General features: G+C 39.5%; 1 protein-coding gene across 2 annotated transcripts in view; it reads left to right on the top strand.

Moving 5' to 3' along the window:
* The window catches only part of CYP7B1 (cytochrome P450 family 7 subfamily B member 1), a 181,898-nt gene extending 171,132 nt beyond the window's left edge, over positions 1-10,766 (top strand). Inside the window, exon 6 of one of the 2 annotated variants that reach the window (XR_009180409.2) lies at positions 2,797-3,611. Coding sequence is in view for 1 of the 2 variants with exons in the window: in XM_004463917.5 (XP_004463974.1) it covers positions 9,394-9,681 (288 nt within the window). In the remaining variant the exon portion in view is untranslated. Of the gene's footprint in view, positions 1-2,796; positions 3,612-9,393 lie in introns of those variants that run through there. The other variant, XM_004463917.5, reaches the window with a different exon arrangement.
* Positions 10,767-12,825: the final 2,059 nt, after the last annotated feature.

Raw genomic sequence — 12,825 nt, 5'->3', positions numbered from 1 at the left:
GAGCAAAGGAAACACCTTTTCTCGATTCTTTCCTCCTCTCTCTTTTATAAGTATAAATATAATCCAAGCAATCTACAAGAAAGTCTAGGCAATCTGTTAAATAACTTGGACTAGGAAGCTTTTTCAGTGTTTTTCTGAACGCTTCCCCAAATTGAGGTCTGTTAGCCAGAATTCATGCAATTGGCTCTAAATGGTGATAGCTTCCTTTCTGCCAAAATACAGTGTCCAGAATTAGAGTATTGAAGAAGGTCAGATTTATTGGTTGGTTTTTCTGTGGCAAAAGGTGCTAAAGGAGAAAAGAGGCATGGTAACACTGCAGGGCTACTGGGAAGAATTAGCAAGATTTAAGATGGAAACACATTATCCTGTGTACCTGGTCTCCTAAACTAAGGAAACACTGGGAAACCCCGGAGAAATTCACAGGCCATCACCATATTCCCAAAAGCTCTGACCTTGAGGGATCCTACCCTGATGGCGGAGTGAGATGCTCCAGGGCTCTGTACCTCCACTGAAGCTTTGAACAACCAGCAAGAACTGACAGAAACATCTTTCTCAAAGCTCCAGAAAGCACTTAAAGGACTGCAGTAACATGACAAACACTGAAATAAATAAAAGGCCACTTTTTTTTTTTTTCTTTTGATGCCCTGTCCGTATTCTCCCCTCCCCTCTCTTCTCAGTGCAGATCCCTGGTCCTGGAGCAGAGGAGCCTGCATGCACAGATTGGGGGCTTGCATGTCTGGCCCAGTTTGGGGTGGCCTGAGGGACTCGCCATCCCAGAACTTCCCCTGGGTATAGAAGGGGGTTCCCCAAGCTCTGTGGGAGAGCAGTCATACAGACGCCTGGGGCAAGAGATTGCTGGCGGTAGGACATATAGCGCAGTGCCCACGTCTGGAAGGAAACTATTTCCTAGAGAAGACGGGAAATTTTTATCTCTATAAATGGGGGAATTCCCAGAGCCATACGTGCTCGGCCAAGGATCAGGCCCCTACACTTTAACCTGGAGCTATTCTCCAAGCTCCTTGTATGGCTAAGCCCTGTAAGGGCACTCATCAATCTGCAAGGACTAGGAAAGGTGTTTTCTTTTTTCCCGTTTTTTGTTTTTTGTTTTCATTTTATTTATTTTACTTTTAAAGTAGATTTAGAGTCCATAACTGATACCTTGACAATATAGGGTTGATTCCCATATGCCCCCTCCCCCCACTTTTCCCTATTAACATCATTCATTAGTGTGGTACATTTATTACAATTGATAAATACATCAAAGCATTGCTACTAACCATAGTCAGTAGTTTACATTAGAGTTTACACTTTGCACCACACATTTTTATAGGCTTTTACAAAATGAATAATGGCCTGTATCTGCTATGTCATTGAGAACAATTCCAATGTCCAAAAAATGCCCTCTGTTATACCTATTCTTCCCCCTCCCTTCCCTCAGAATCTCTGGTGGCCACTGCCTTTAATATCAGTATTGCAGAATCTTCCATTACTAGACTAAAAATAAGTCTACTTTAGTCCATAGTTGCATACCCCGTTTATGTTTATTCATTCCTCGATCTTGAGAATTTTGAGATGGTGATGCCCACTCTGTTTCTGTTTGAGAGGGGACTTAAATCCCATGGGGCAGATGGATGGAGCTGTCTTGCTTACAGGTGTAGATACTCTTTCTTTTTTGGGATGGGCATTGTCCATCATCATCCTTTTTGCTACTTGTTAGTTCTGAGCAAGTTCGATGAACTGAAGATGAGGTTATGCAACACTGCTGAAATTCAGGGTTCAACACGGCATATGAACAGACTGAAGCTTTAAGTCTGATACGTATATTTAACAAGTATAGTGCTAATTATAGGTTCAAATAAAAGGGGCAGAAGACAATGTATAGGGAAATTATAAATGAGTCTAACTGTTACACTGGGAAACATATATTCCAGGGTAAGGCCCACTGACTGGGTTCTGAATTCCTGAGATTGTTTGCCCTGCTTATTGTGTCTCCATGTCTCTAGAGCCCTCAGGAGCTCCCCTGCTTGAGACACTGTTTACTGTGGCAGTCCATGAGATCCTGCCGAGACGTGCATAAGCATAACCTCTGGAATAACTTCCCAACTCACTTTGAAATCTCTTGGCCATAAAAACTCATTTGTATTTAATATTTCCCCTTTTGGTCAAGGTCTTTTTCCAAATGCCTTGCTTGTTGGCGCTTGGTAACAACCCCTCAGTGCCAGGGAGCCTCATCCCTGGGAGTCATGGCCCACAATGGGGTTTTCCCATCCTTTATTTTACTAGCTTCTGACAATCAAGAAAAGCCCTATCGTAACACTAGCTAGATTCAAGTTTAAGAACCAGATGCCTCAGAGTCTAAATTCCAACAATAACATATTAAAATATAAAAATGTCCAGATTTGAACAAAAGCTTACAAACTTGCAAAAGAACAGGATGTACTTGCCCTGGGAAAGTAGAAGATTAAGCATTAGAAATTATCCGTGGGGAGGACAAGACCTGGGACATACCAAAGACTTTTTAAAAGCGGTCCTAAATATGCTTAAAAGCTAAAGGAAAATGAGGACAAAGAACTAAAGGAAATCAATAAAATGATAGATGAACACAATATATCAACTGAAGAGTTGGGCTTTATGAAAAGGAAACAGACAGAGCTGGAGACCAGAGTAATGGGAAGTGGATGTGGCTCAACTGATGGAGCATCCGCCTACCATATAGGAGGAGGTCCAGGGTTTGCTACCCAGGGCCTCCTGGCCCATGTGGTGAGCTGGCCCACATACAGTGCTGCTGCGTGCAAGGAGTGCTGTGCCACGCAGGGATGCCCCACACATTGGGGTGTCCCATGTGCAAGGAGTGCACCCCACAAGAGAGCCACCCCAGATGAGAAAAGCACAGCCCACCCAGGCGTGGCGCTGCACACATGGAGAGCTGGCGCAGCAAGATGACACAACAAAAAGAGACGCAGATTCCCAGTGCTGCCTGACAAGAATGCAAGTGGACCCAAAAGAATGCACAGCAAATGGACACAGAGAGCAGACAATGGGGGTGGGGGGAGGAGAGGAGAGAAATAAATAATCTTTAAACAAAAAATAAAAAGACCACAGTAACAAAAATTAGAAATTCCCTAGAGGGGTTCAATAGCAGATTGGAGCTGGCAGAAGAAAAAAATCAGAGAATTTGAAGATAGGACAGGTGGAAATCATCCAGTCTAAGAAGGAGAAAGAAGAAAAAATGAAGACAAGTGAACAGAGCCTGATGAACTTGTGAGGGAGTCATCAAGCATACCAATATATACATTTTGGGGATCCCAGAAGGAGAAGAAAGAGAGACAAGAAAAAGGGGCAGAGAGAATATTCAAGGAAATAATGGCTGACAATGTCCCAGTTTAACAAAAGACTTGAATATATACATCCAAGATGCTCAATGAACTCTAAACAAGAGAAACACAAATAGCCCCACACTGTAGCACATTATAATCAAATTTTCAAGTGCAAAAAGATAATTTTGAAATCACAAGAGAGAAGCAGGGAAGCAGATGTGGCTCAAGTGATAGAGCTTCCACCTACCATATAAGAGGACCCGAGTTCAATCCCTGGGGCCTCCTGGTGAAAAAGAAGAAGAGAAAGCATGCCCACATGGTGCGTGAGTTCCCACGTGGTGAGCCAGTGCCCACACAAGTGAGTCATGCAGCAAGATGATGACACATCAAAAAAAAAGACAAGCCTCGAGAGTCAAGGTGAAGCATGGCAGAAACCAGGAGCTGAGGTGGCACAATTGACAGGGAACCTATCTCCACATCAGAGGTCTCCAGGATCGAATCCTGGTGAATCCTAGAGGAGAGAAAATAAGAAGAGAAGAGAACACAGACAGCAAAACAGCAGGATGGGAGGATGGGGAGGGGGAAAAAGAGATAAATAAATCTGAAAAAAAAAAAGAGAGAGAAGGAACGTGTTGCATACAAGGGAGACTTGATAAGATTAAGTGCTTAATTCTCATTAGAAACCATGGAGGCAAGAAAGCAATGGGATGACATATTTAAAATGCTGAAAGTAAAACTTGCCAACCAAAGATTCTGTATCCAGTAAAACCATCTTTCAAAAATGAGGGAGATATTAAAACATCCCCAGGTAAAAAATAGCTGATGTAGTTCACCACTAGACTGGCCCCACAGAGATGCTAAAGGGAGTTCTGCAGGTTGAAAGGGAAGGACAATCGAGAATAGATGGAAGCTGCATGAAGAAATAAAGATCCGGGGAGGGTAATGACATAGGTAAACGTAACTGCCAGTACTACTGAATTTTTGGTTTGTAACTCCACTTTTTACTTCATACAGGATCTAAAGGGCAAATGCATAGAATGTAGTGATAACCCAGTGGTGTTGGATTCACAATGTATAAACACATAATTTGTGACAAAAACCACGTAAAGGTGCAGGGAACAGAGGTTAATAAGATCATAGTTTGTGTTCACTGTAGAAGTTAGGTTAGTATCAGAGCAAGTGAGATTGTTATAGATTTAGGATGTTATATTTAAGCCCCATGGTAGCTACAAAGAAAATATTGAAGATATTTTCTATGTAAAGTCAGAGAGAAAGAAATTGGGGTATTTGTTGTCTGAGGCAGGGAACAGGAAGAATGGGCAGTTATTGCATAATGGATATAGGGTTTTCCTGGGGAGATGGGAAAGCTTTAGCAATGGAAGGTGGTGAGGGTACTGCTATATGGTGAATGATATCCATTGAATGGTATGCTTGGGAGAGGTGGAGATGGGAAAGTTATGTTGCATGATCATTTATGTTATATACAACATAAACTGTCTTCTTTAGTTTTTACAAGGATCAACTAAAGAGACCGTGGCAATTAAATGCAAGGCATGATCCTGGATGGGAGCCAGCAAGGGAGGAGAAAAGGCCCAAGGAAGGGGACATTATTAGGACATGAAAAAATCAGCATTTAGACTGAAAGCTTTATATCAATGTTAAAACTCTTGAACTTGATAACTGCACTTAAGGTGCTTACTTAAGTGAATATCCTTGACCTTAAGAAACATGTCCAAATTGGTAAATGTGGCAAAATGTTAAAATGGGTGGATCTGGGGGGATAGGGGTATGTTAGAGTTCTCTGCATGAGGTGTGAATTACTGCTGTAACTAATCCTGTAAGTTTGAAAGTATTCAAAATAAAAAGTTTTTGAAAATGAAAAAGAAAAGTCACGGAGAAGATAAAAATGCCCAAGTTGACCAAAAAAGAGCTCAGAACATGAATGAAAGGCCTTTTTATGCAAGTTCTGCACAATCTCCTTCTCAAATTTGTAGGGATTATAAAATGATAAATGGATTTAAAGACATTCCAAAAAATCCTAAATCACTGCATAAATTGTGGTATCAACCTCATTTTTATTATTGCCACTGTCCTTTGAATATACTAATCATGACAGATGAAGAAATAGAACAATTTTTGTCTATGTCTCAAACTAGAAGACAGATTATGCTAGCAGTTTATTTCAAGGAAGCAAGCATGTTCTGAGCGCTGGCATGAAAAACACTCTCATTGGCATATTGGATGACAGCGAGATAAATACATTGTGACCCTTTCCTTAAAAGCTTACAGTTTAGGTGTATCGTTGATATAAAGGCAGTGGCCACCAGAGTTTCTGAGGGGAGGGAGAAGGAAGAATAGGTGTAACATGGGGCATTTTGGGGACACTGGAATTGTCCTGCATGACATTGCAGGGAAGGGTATGGGCCATTATGCATTTTGTCAAAACCTATAAAATTGTGCAGGACAAACCAAAGTGTAAACTATAAGGTAAACTGTAGTCCATGGTTAGTAGCAGTTCTTCTTTGTTTTTCTTTTTTTATTCTGTATTCCTATTTTTTTTATGTAACTCTTATGTAATCTAAAGCTTCTTTTAAAATTTTTTTAAAAAAGAATGTTAAGGAGAAAGAAAAAATACAGGCTTAGAGTTTAGGGACTCAGTGGCCTAGTCACGTGACCATGTTCTTCAGACCATCTCGAGAGGGTTTCTGCCCTACGGGTAAACTGGAACTTCGTATCTGCAGTATTGGAACGAGTGGTGTGCGGGTGAGCAAGCTATCCAAATAGAAAAACTCTGATTTGGAACGTCTGTCTGTTTCTCAGTGTGAATCCTCCACATCACCCTGAAGAGATGTGCACTCTCACAAGCCAGTGCATGCCAGCTGCAGCGTGTCGTGGATTAGAACCCAAACCACAGAGATAAAAAGGGACTTCTCTGCTCTGTCCTCCTGCCCCCAAGACAGCCAAAACCAGCCCTTAATCATTTATGCAAAAAGTTATCAGTTTTTATTTCTAGAAACGTATATCTTTTGTCTAACTTAGATTCCTATTCCCAAAATTATAAATTGAGTGGGTACAAGACATGAGCAACTAGACCATATTTTATGCCTTTGTGACCTCAATACCTCACAGAGAAGTACTCAAAAATATCTGTTGAGCTGAACTAAACATAATGTTTGGAAAACACAAATTAAGGCGTTATACAGTCTTCTTCAATCACTTATACTAAAACTCATTACCAATCCAGCAACTTCCAATCTTCAATATTACACTATTTCCTACTGTTTGTAAAATTGTGCTTCAATATTATGCTGTTTCCTACTGTTTGTAAATATTGAATATTCACATATTCCCCATTCTCTGCATGTTCATTTACTTCTTCCATATCTGTTTTCTTCAAGAACTTGAAGATTTCTTTTAAAATATACTTTATTCTCATTATCTTATTAATTTAATCCCCAAGTATTATAGTTATTTCAAAAAGAGTTTGTCAGCATGAAGAATCCATGTTTAAATGGTTCCAAATGAATTTGCATATCTTGAGCTTCCTGACCCTTTGCCCTATGTCACTGTGACCCCAAAATCTCAGGCCTCCCTCTTGATATCGAGGTGGAGTGGACATAACCATCCCAGGGTCCATAGGATGAAGGAATAGAGTATGGATTAGAGTGGACTTACTGATATTCTACTATGGAACTATTGTGATTAGTAATGAAAGAAATTGTAGCATTGACGTGGAGAAAGTGGCCATGGTAGCTGCTGAGGGTAGGGGGAGGGAAGAAGAGATATGATGTGGGGGCATTTTCAGGACTTGGAGTTGTCCTGGGTGGTACTGCAGGGACAGTTGCTGGACCTTGTATATCCTGCCATGGCCCACTGGGTGGACTGGGGGAAGTGTAAACTATAATGTAAACCAATATCCATGTGGTGCAGCAGTGCTCCAAAATGTATTCACCAAATGCAGTGAGTGTCCTTTGATGATGAAAGAGGTTGTTGATGTGGGAGGAGTGGGGTGAGAAGGGTGGGGGGGTATATGGGGACCTCTTATATTTTTTGAAAAAATATATTTTTATTTATTGAAAAAAAAAATAAAGAGAGAAGAAAAAAAAATCTCAGGCCTAAGGCTAATATTATACCCCTTCCCTTTTTGGCAAAAATCAGATTATATTTCTAGTAACTGCCCCATGCCCTAACTTCAGCTTCTACTCAGGTTCTCCATGAACTGCAGTGGAACAAACTGAAAACATACCTTAACTCAAAAGTATTTTTCCACCCATATACACTTTGAGCTTGTAGGCTGCTACATAGTAAAGACGTTGACCTTTCCCCTTCTTGTTTCACAAAATAAGCAGGAATTGCTAAGATGTTTATTGTGAGGAAATTGAATAGAAGAAGGTGGACAGAAAACTAGAAGAGTGACGTTGCTGACTGAGTAGAGACTTGAGAGACCTGAGTGTAAATGCTAACTTAAGTTCCACGGGAGCACCTGGTGCAAAGTGGGTTTATCACATTGGCCTTTCAGAGATCACCACTCCCATTTTCACAGAGAAGAACAGGAAAGCCACGAGAGTGTCTGGCTTACTATGAAATCACAGCCCAAGTTAAGCTTTCTTTTTGGGTTTTTTGGCTTAAGCAGTGGGGTAGAAGGAGATCTTTTCTCACGAATCATTTCATAGCAACGTCCAGTGTTAGGGAAAGTCCTGGTCTCCTCACACTGACCAACAAGGAGGAGGAAGCAAGGAAGAGAGGCTGGGGCCCCAGCAATGGAAAAGGGTCACCAGGAGAAAAATGTAGTAACTCTATCTTCAGTAACAACATGTGTGTCAACAAAGGGGGTCCTCATTCATTACTACACAGGATTTTTAGTTTAGCCCTGAGGTTCCATCCTTTTAAGATATATCCCCAAAATATCTGTGGTAAAAGTCACCTGGGCTGCATAGAGGCAAGAATTAGTTGTCACGAATTCAAGTTCTAAAAATACAGATTGACCATCAACTTGCCAACAGAAAGATAAAAACTACCCAAAGTATATTTTCTCAGCTTGAATACTTCTCAAAATAAGTATCCTAGGTAAATGAGAATAAAACCATGTTGTTTAAGGAAATGACTTGCTGATATTCACAAAATTGGAGTTCAGTGAGAAAATTAGGTCATTTATAACGGACCCAGAATCTGTCTGCCTGTTGTGGGGTTTTCACGGTGACCTGAACTGCTTTTGATCTGACCTGCTTCTTTGCTTTTGACTTCGTGTAGTTCATGTCAAAGTCATTTGCAGAGCAGGTCTGATGCTAATGAACACCAGGAACTATTTGGCCGTTTTCATGCATACCACGTTCATTAATTTAATCAATGGTTTAATTCACCATGGCCTGAAATAAGGTCACACAGTGTCCTCTCAGAAACTCAAGCGAGTCTTGAACTGTAACCCTTTGCCCTCAAGCAAAATTAAGAGGGTGGGCCAAACACCCTAGGTAACTCGGTCCCATAATTTTCTGTAAGAAATAATATAACTTATTATGAAAACCTATCAGCCACACCTGTCACCCTAGAGGTATCCTAAAGAGAGTTCATTCTAACAGAACTTACATAAGGAAAATTCACTCCTTCTCCTCCTCTTCTCTAGTACTTTGTCTGAATTGTATTATTAATATTTTATATTTAGTCAAAACACAGGAACTGGATCCTAAACTTATAACTCTAATCTATCAGGACTGGGGGGTTACGATTTGAATGTGGCTGGTGGGGGGGTTGGCACAGTTCATTCCAAAGCACAGAGCACAAAGGGAGATAAGCCCTGTGGGCTTTGGAAGCTCATTGCATGAAAGAAATGTGACTAGGGAAGGAAGGTCATGTACGTATTTTCTTTTTGCTATGGGTAAAGTCATTTCCCAGTAACATCTGAGTTTTTTTTTTTTAATTCATGCATCATTTGCCCTTCATCAAGTTTTACTTCCTGGTATTTGCTGGATTCAAGGAAGCCTTTTAAGGCAGGCAGGAAGAGCTGGCAACTTGGAGGAACTGAACCCAAAGTATTTCATGTAAATTTTAAAATTTTAACATTTTCTGTTCTTCTTTACAGGAGTTTAGATTTGATCGTTTTGTAGAAGATGGTAAGAAGAAAACCACCTTTTTCAAAAGAGGGAAAAAGCTGAAGTATTATGTAATGCCATTTGGATCTGGAATCACCAAATGTCCGGGCCGGTTTTTGGCCGTTGTTGAAATCAAGCAATTTTTGGCTGTGCTTTTAACTTATTTTGATTTAGAAATAATTGATGATAAACCTGTAGGACTAAACTATAGTCGTATGTTGCTTGGTGTTCAGTATCCAAATTCGGATGTTTCATTTAGGTACAAAGTAAAATCTTAAGGAAGTTGAAAGGAAAGAAAAGGAATCTATCCAAACTAACCTACATATCCTCAGCTCATTTGTTTTTTGTTTCTGCAAATGCAATTGCTTTTTGTGTTTGTGTGTTTTTAAAAGTGTCCATTTCCATTTGATCAGAGATCACTCTAGCTTATACTTGGTCACAAAGCACATCAGAAAATAAAACAGGATGGTGGCATGAAAATAAACATCAAACTCACTAGCTCTCTTTAGTTTCTGCTTCTTGGGATTGTCCCCTGTCAGAGACAGTTACCTTCACAGCTGATTTGGCACAATGGGATGTTTAAGTCACTCAGATTCTTCTGTAATATTTGAAAATACACTCCATGTACTACTGGAAATGTGTGCTGGAGATGGACACAGTCTAACAAATTCCAAATTCTCAAAGAAGGAAATTTAATTTCCAAGCGATACATTGGATGAAAATGTTCTCTTCAAGTACACTATCAATAATATCTATATTGCCAGGGTACATTTGCATTAAATGTGTTTTGCAGTAGATTAAATTCTTCAACTTCACTTAATACGTAATCATCCACAAATGCTCTTTATTACTTTGTATATACTATGGCTCAGTAGAACAAATTTTCTTATTGTATAAGACCTCTCATGTTCAAGTTAGATACAGGTAGATTTTAATGTGTAAGAAAACATAAAACCCAATATGTTCAGGAGTTGCCCTAGACTTTAGTATTGGATTTATTGTGAGAGCAAATGTTGAAATAGTTGAGCATTGATTATAGCATTTTGACTTTAGTGCAGACTGTAAGAGTTTCATGCTAATATTTCATTGAGCCCTTTTGTTAATGCTTACATTTATATAAACTGAGAAACTGAATGTGGTTTTGACACCTCACCTTTTGGTCTTGGAATTTATTTGTATTATTTTGAATTGCAACATTATATAATGCAGTATAATTTAGTATCAACAATAAAGCTTTGTTCCAGTGATTCAAATATTTCTAAAATGAGATTACCAGGTGATTGGCTGGCATCTGACATAAATGATGATGCTATATATAACAGGCAAGGAAGAAATAAAATTATATGTAATAAATCCCAGCTAATTCAGGCTCCATTAATTTCAACTTCTTATAATCCAGACTGGTTTCTTTTTTAAAAAAGGAAATTAATTTTTAAATATAACATTAGAGAATTCTTTAGCATAATTAAGTAAATAAGATTTACTAACATTTTTTTTCTCCTTCTTGAAGTACATCCTCTGAAAGTTCTTTTATGAACATCTGCTGGTGTAAACTCTTGTTTTTGTTTAATTGGGGATGTCTTTATTTTCGTCCTCATTCTGGAAAGATGCTTTCGCTGGGTGCACACCTCCAGGTCAACAGTTATTTCCTCACAGCATTTTTGAAGATGTCGCATGTTCTTTGAGCATCCATTGCTGTTATTGAGAAGTAAGTAGTCAGTCAATTTAATTCCTCCTTAGTAGGTAATCCACCTCTTCTTTCTGACTGCCTTAGCATGAACTGTTTGTCTTTGATGTGTGGAGGTTTCCCTACTATTTATGAGTAGTGGAGACACATCTCTATTTATCATGCTTATGTGTCATCAGGCTTCTTGAATCTGAGAATGGGAGTCACTCATCATATATGGAATATCTTCAGCCATTATCTCTTTGGATACTACCTTTCTCTCAAACTCTACATTAGACTTCTTGCTCTATATACCATGTTGTTTAACTTATTTTCCCCATATTTCCTTTCTCATTGTGTTGTTAACTTAAATTCTAGGCAATTTCTTTAAATCTTTCTCCAGTTACGCTGGGTACAGTGTATCTAATCCACTCTTTAACTCATCCATTGAGTTTCTTTTTTCCTTCTTTTTATTTTAACCTCCACTTCAGAGGGTTGAATAATTATATTGCTTATACTCCTTAATGTTTGTGCTACACAATTATTGCTGGTCCAAGCAAGGCCCCTCTGGTTTTATTTTCCTATTCCATTTTAATCCTGTTCTTCCCAACCATGTACCTCCCCACCACACACAACCATTCTAATGAGTTTGATGTATTAAATATATCTTTTTATTTGCATGTGTTTTTAGAAGGCATATGCTATCTTGGGTTTGTGTTTAATTTACATAAATTTATTTTATGTAAATTGAGTCTTTAACTTTCTTTGCTAAACTCTGTGCTTTTAAAGATGCACCCATGTTGCTTTATTTTTTTTAAAGATTTTAAAAATTTATTTATCCCCTCCCCCCCCACACACACACACCCCATTGTTCTTGCACTCACTGTCTGCTCTTTGTGTCCTTTTGCTATGTATTTTTCTGTGTCGGCTTGTCTTTTCTTTAGACAGCCCTGGAAACCAGTCACGGAACCTTCGAGAGTGGGAGAGAGGTGCTTAATCTCTTGCGCCACCTCAGCTTCCTGGTCTGCTGCATCTCTTATTGTCTCTCCTCTGTATCTCTTTTTGTTTCATTATCTTACTGTGCCAGCTCTCCACACGGGCCAGCGCTCCTGCACGGGCCAGCACTCCTGTACAGGCCAGCACTCCTGTGTGGGCCATCACGCCACATGGATCAGCACTCTGTGCAGACCGGTGCACTCCATGTAGGCCAGCTCTTTACGCAAACCAGCTTGGCGTCACTAGGAGGCCCCAGGAATCGAACCCTAGACCTCTCATATGGTAGACGGGAGCCCAATCACTTGAGCCACATCCACTTCCCCCATGTTGCTTTAGATATTTTTAATCTCTTGCTACTTACTGCTGCTTAGTATTCCATAGTGTGCACCTTCTGTGTTTTCATGATCTCTTCACCCAGTATGGACACCTAAATTGTTTCCAAATTCACACTACTACATCCATCCTTATCCATCCTTATCCAAGTTCACTTATGGAACTCTTGAGAATTTCTCTGGGATATCTACCTAGGAGAAGAATTGTTGGGCAGGTGTATATCTATACTTAACTTTGTTAATATTGCCAGTTTATGCACTATAATGTTGGCACCAGTCTTTTCCTCGACAAGAAGTATGTGAAGTTCCAGTATCTCCATGCACCTGCTGTACCTGGCATTACCCAGCTTTAATCCAGTTGCTATTTTGAATTATATCTAATTCTCTATAAGATTTTCCAATTTACATGTGTTGTTATGGAGAAATGC

Source organism: Dasypus novemcinctus, chromosome 14 (genome assembly GCF_030445035.2).
Source record: "Dasypus novemcinctus isolate mDasNov1 chromosome 14, mDasNov1.1.hap2, whole genome shotgun sequence".
Lineage (NCBI taxonomy): Eukaryota > Metazoa > Chordata > Mammalia > Cingulata > Dasypodidae > Dasypus > Dasypus novemcinctus.
This window is presented reverse-complemented; position numbering and strand designations above follow the sequence as displayed.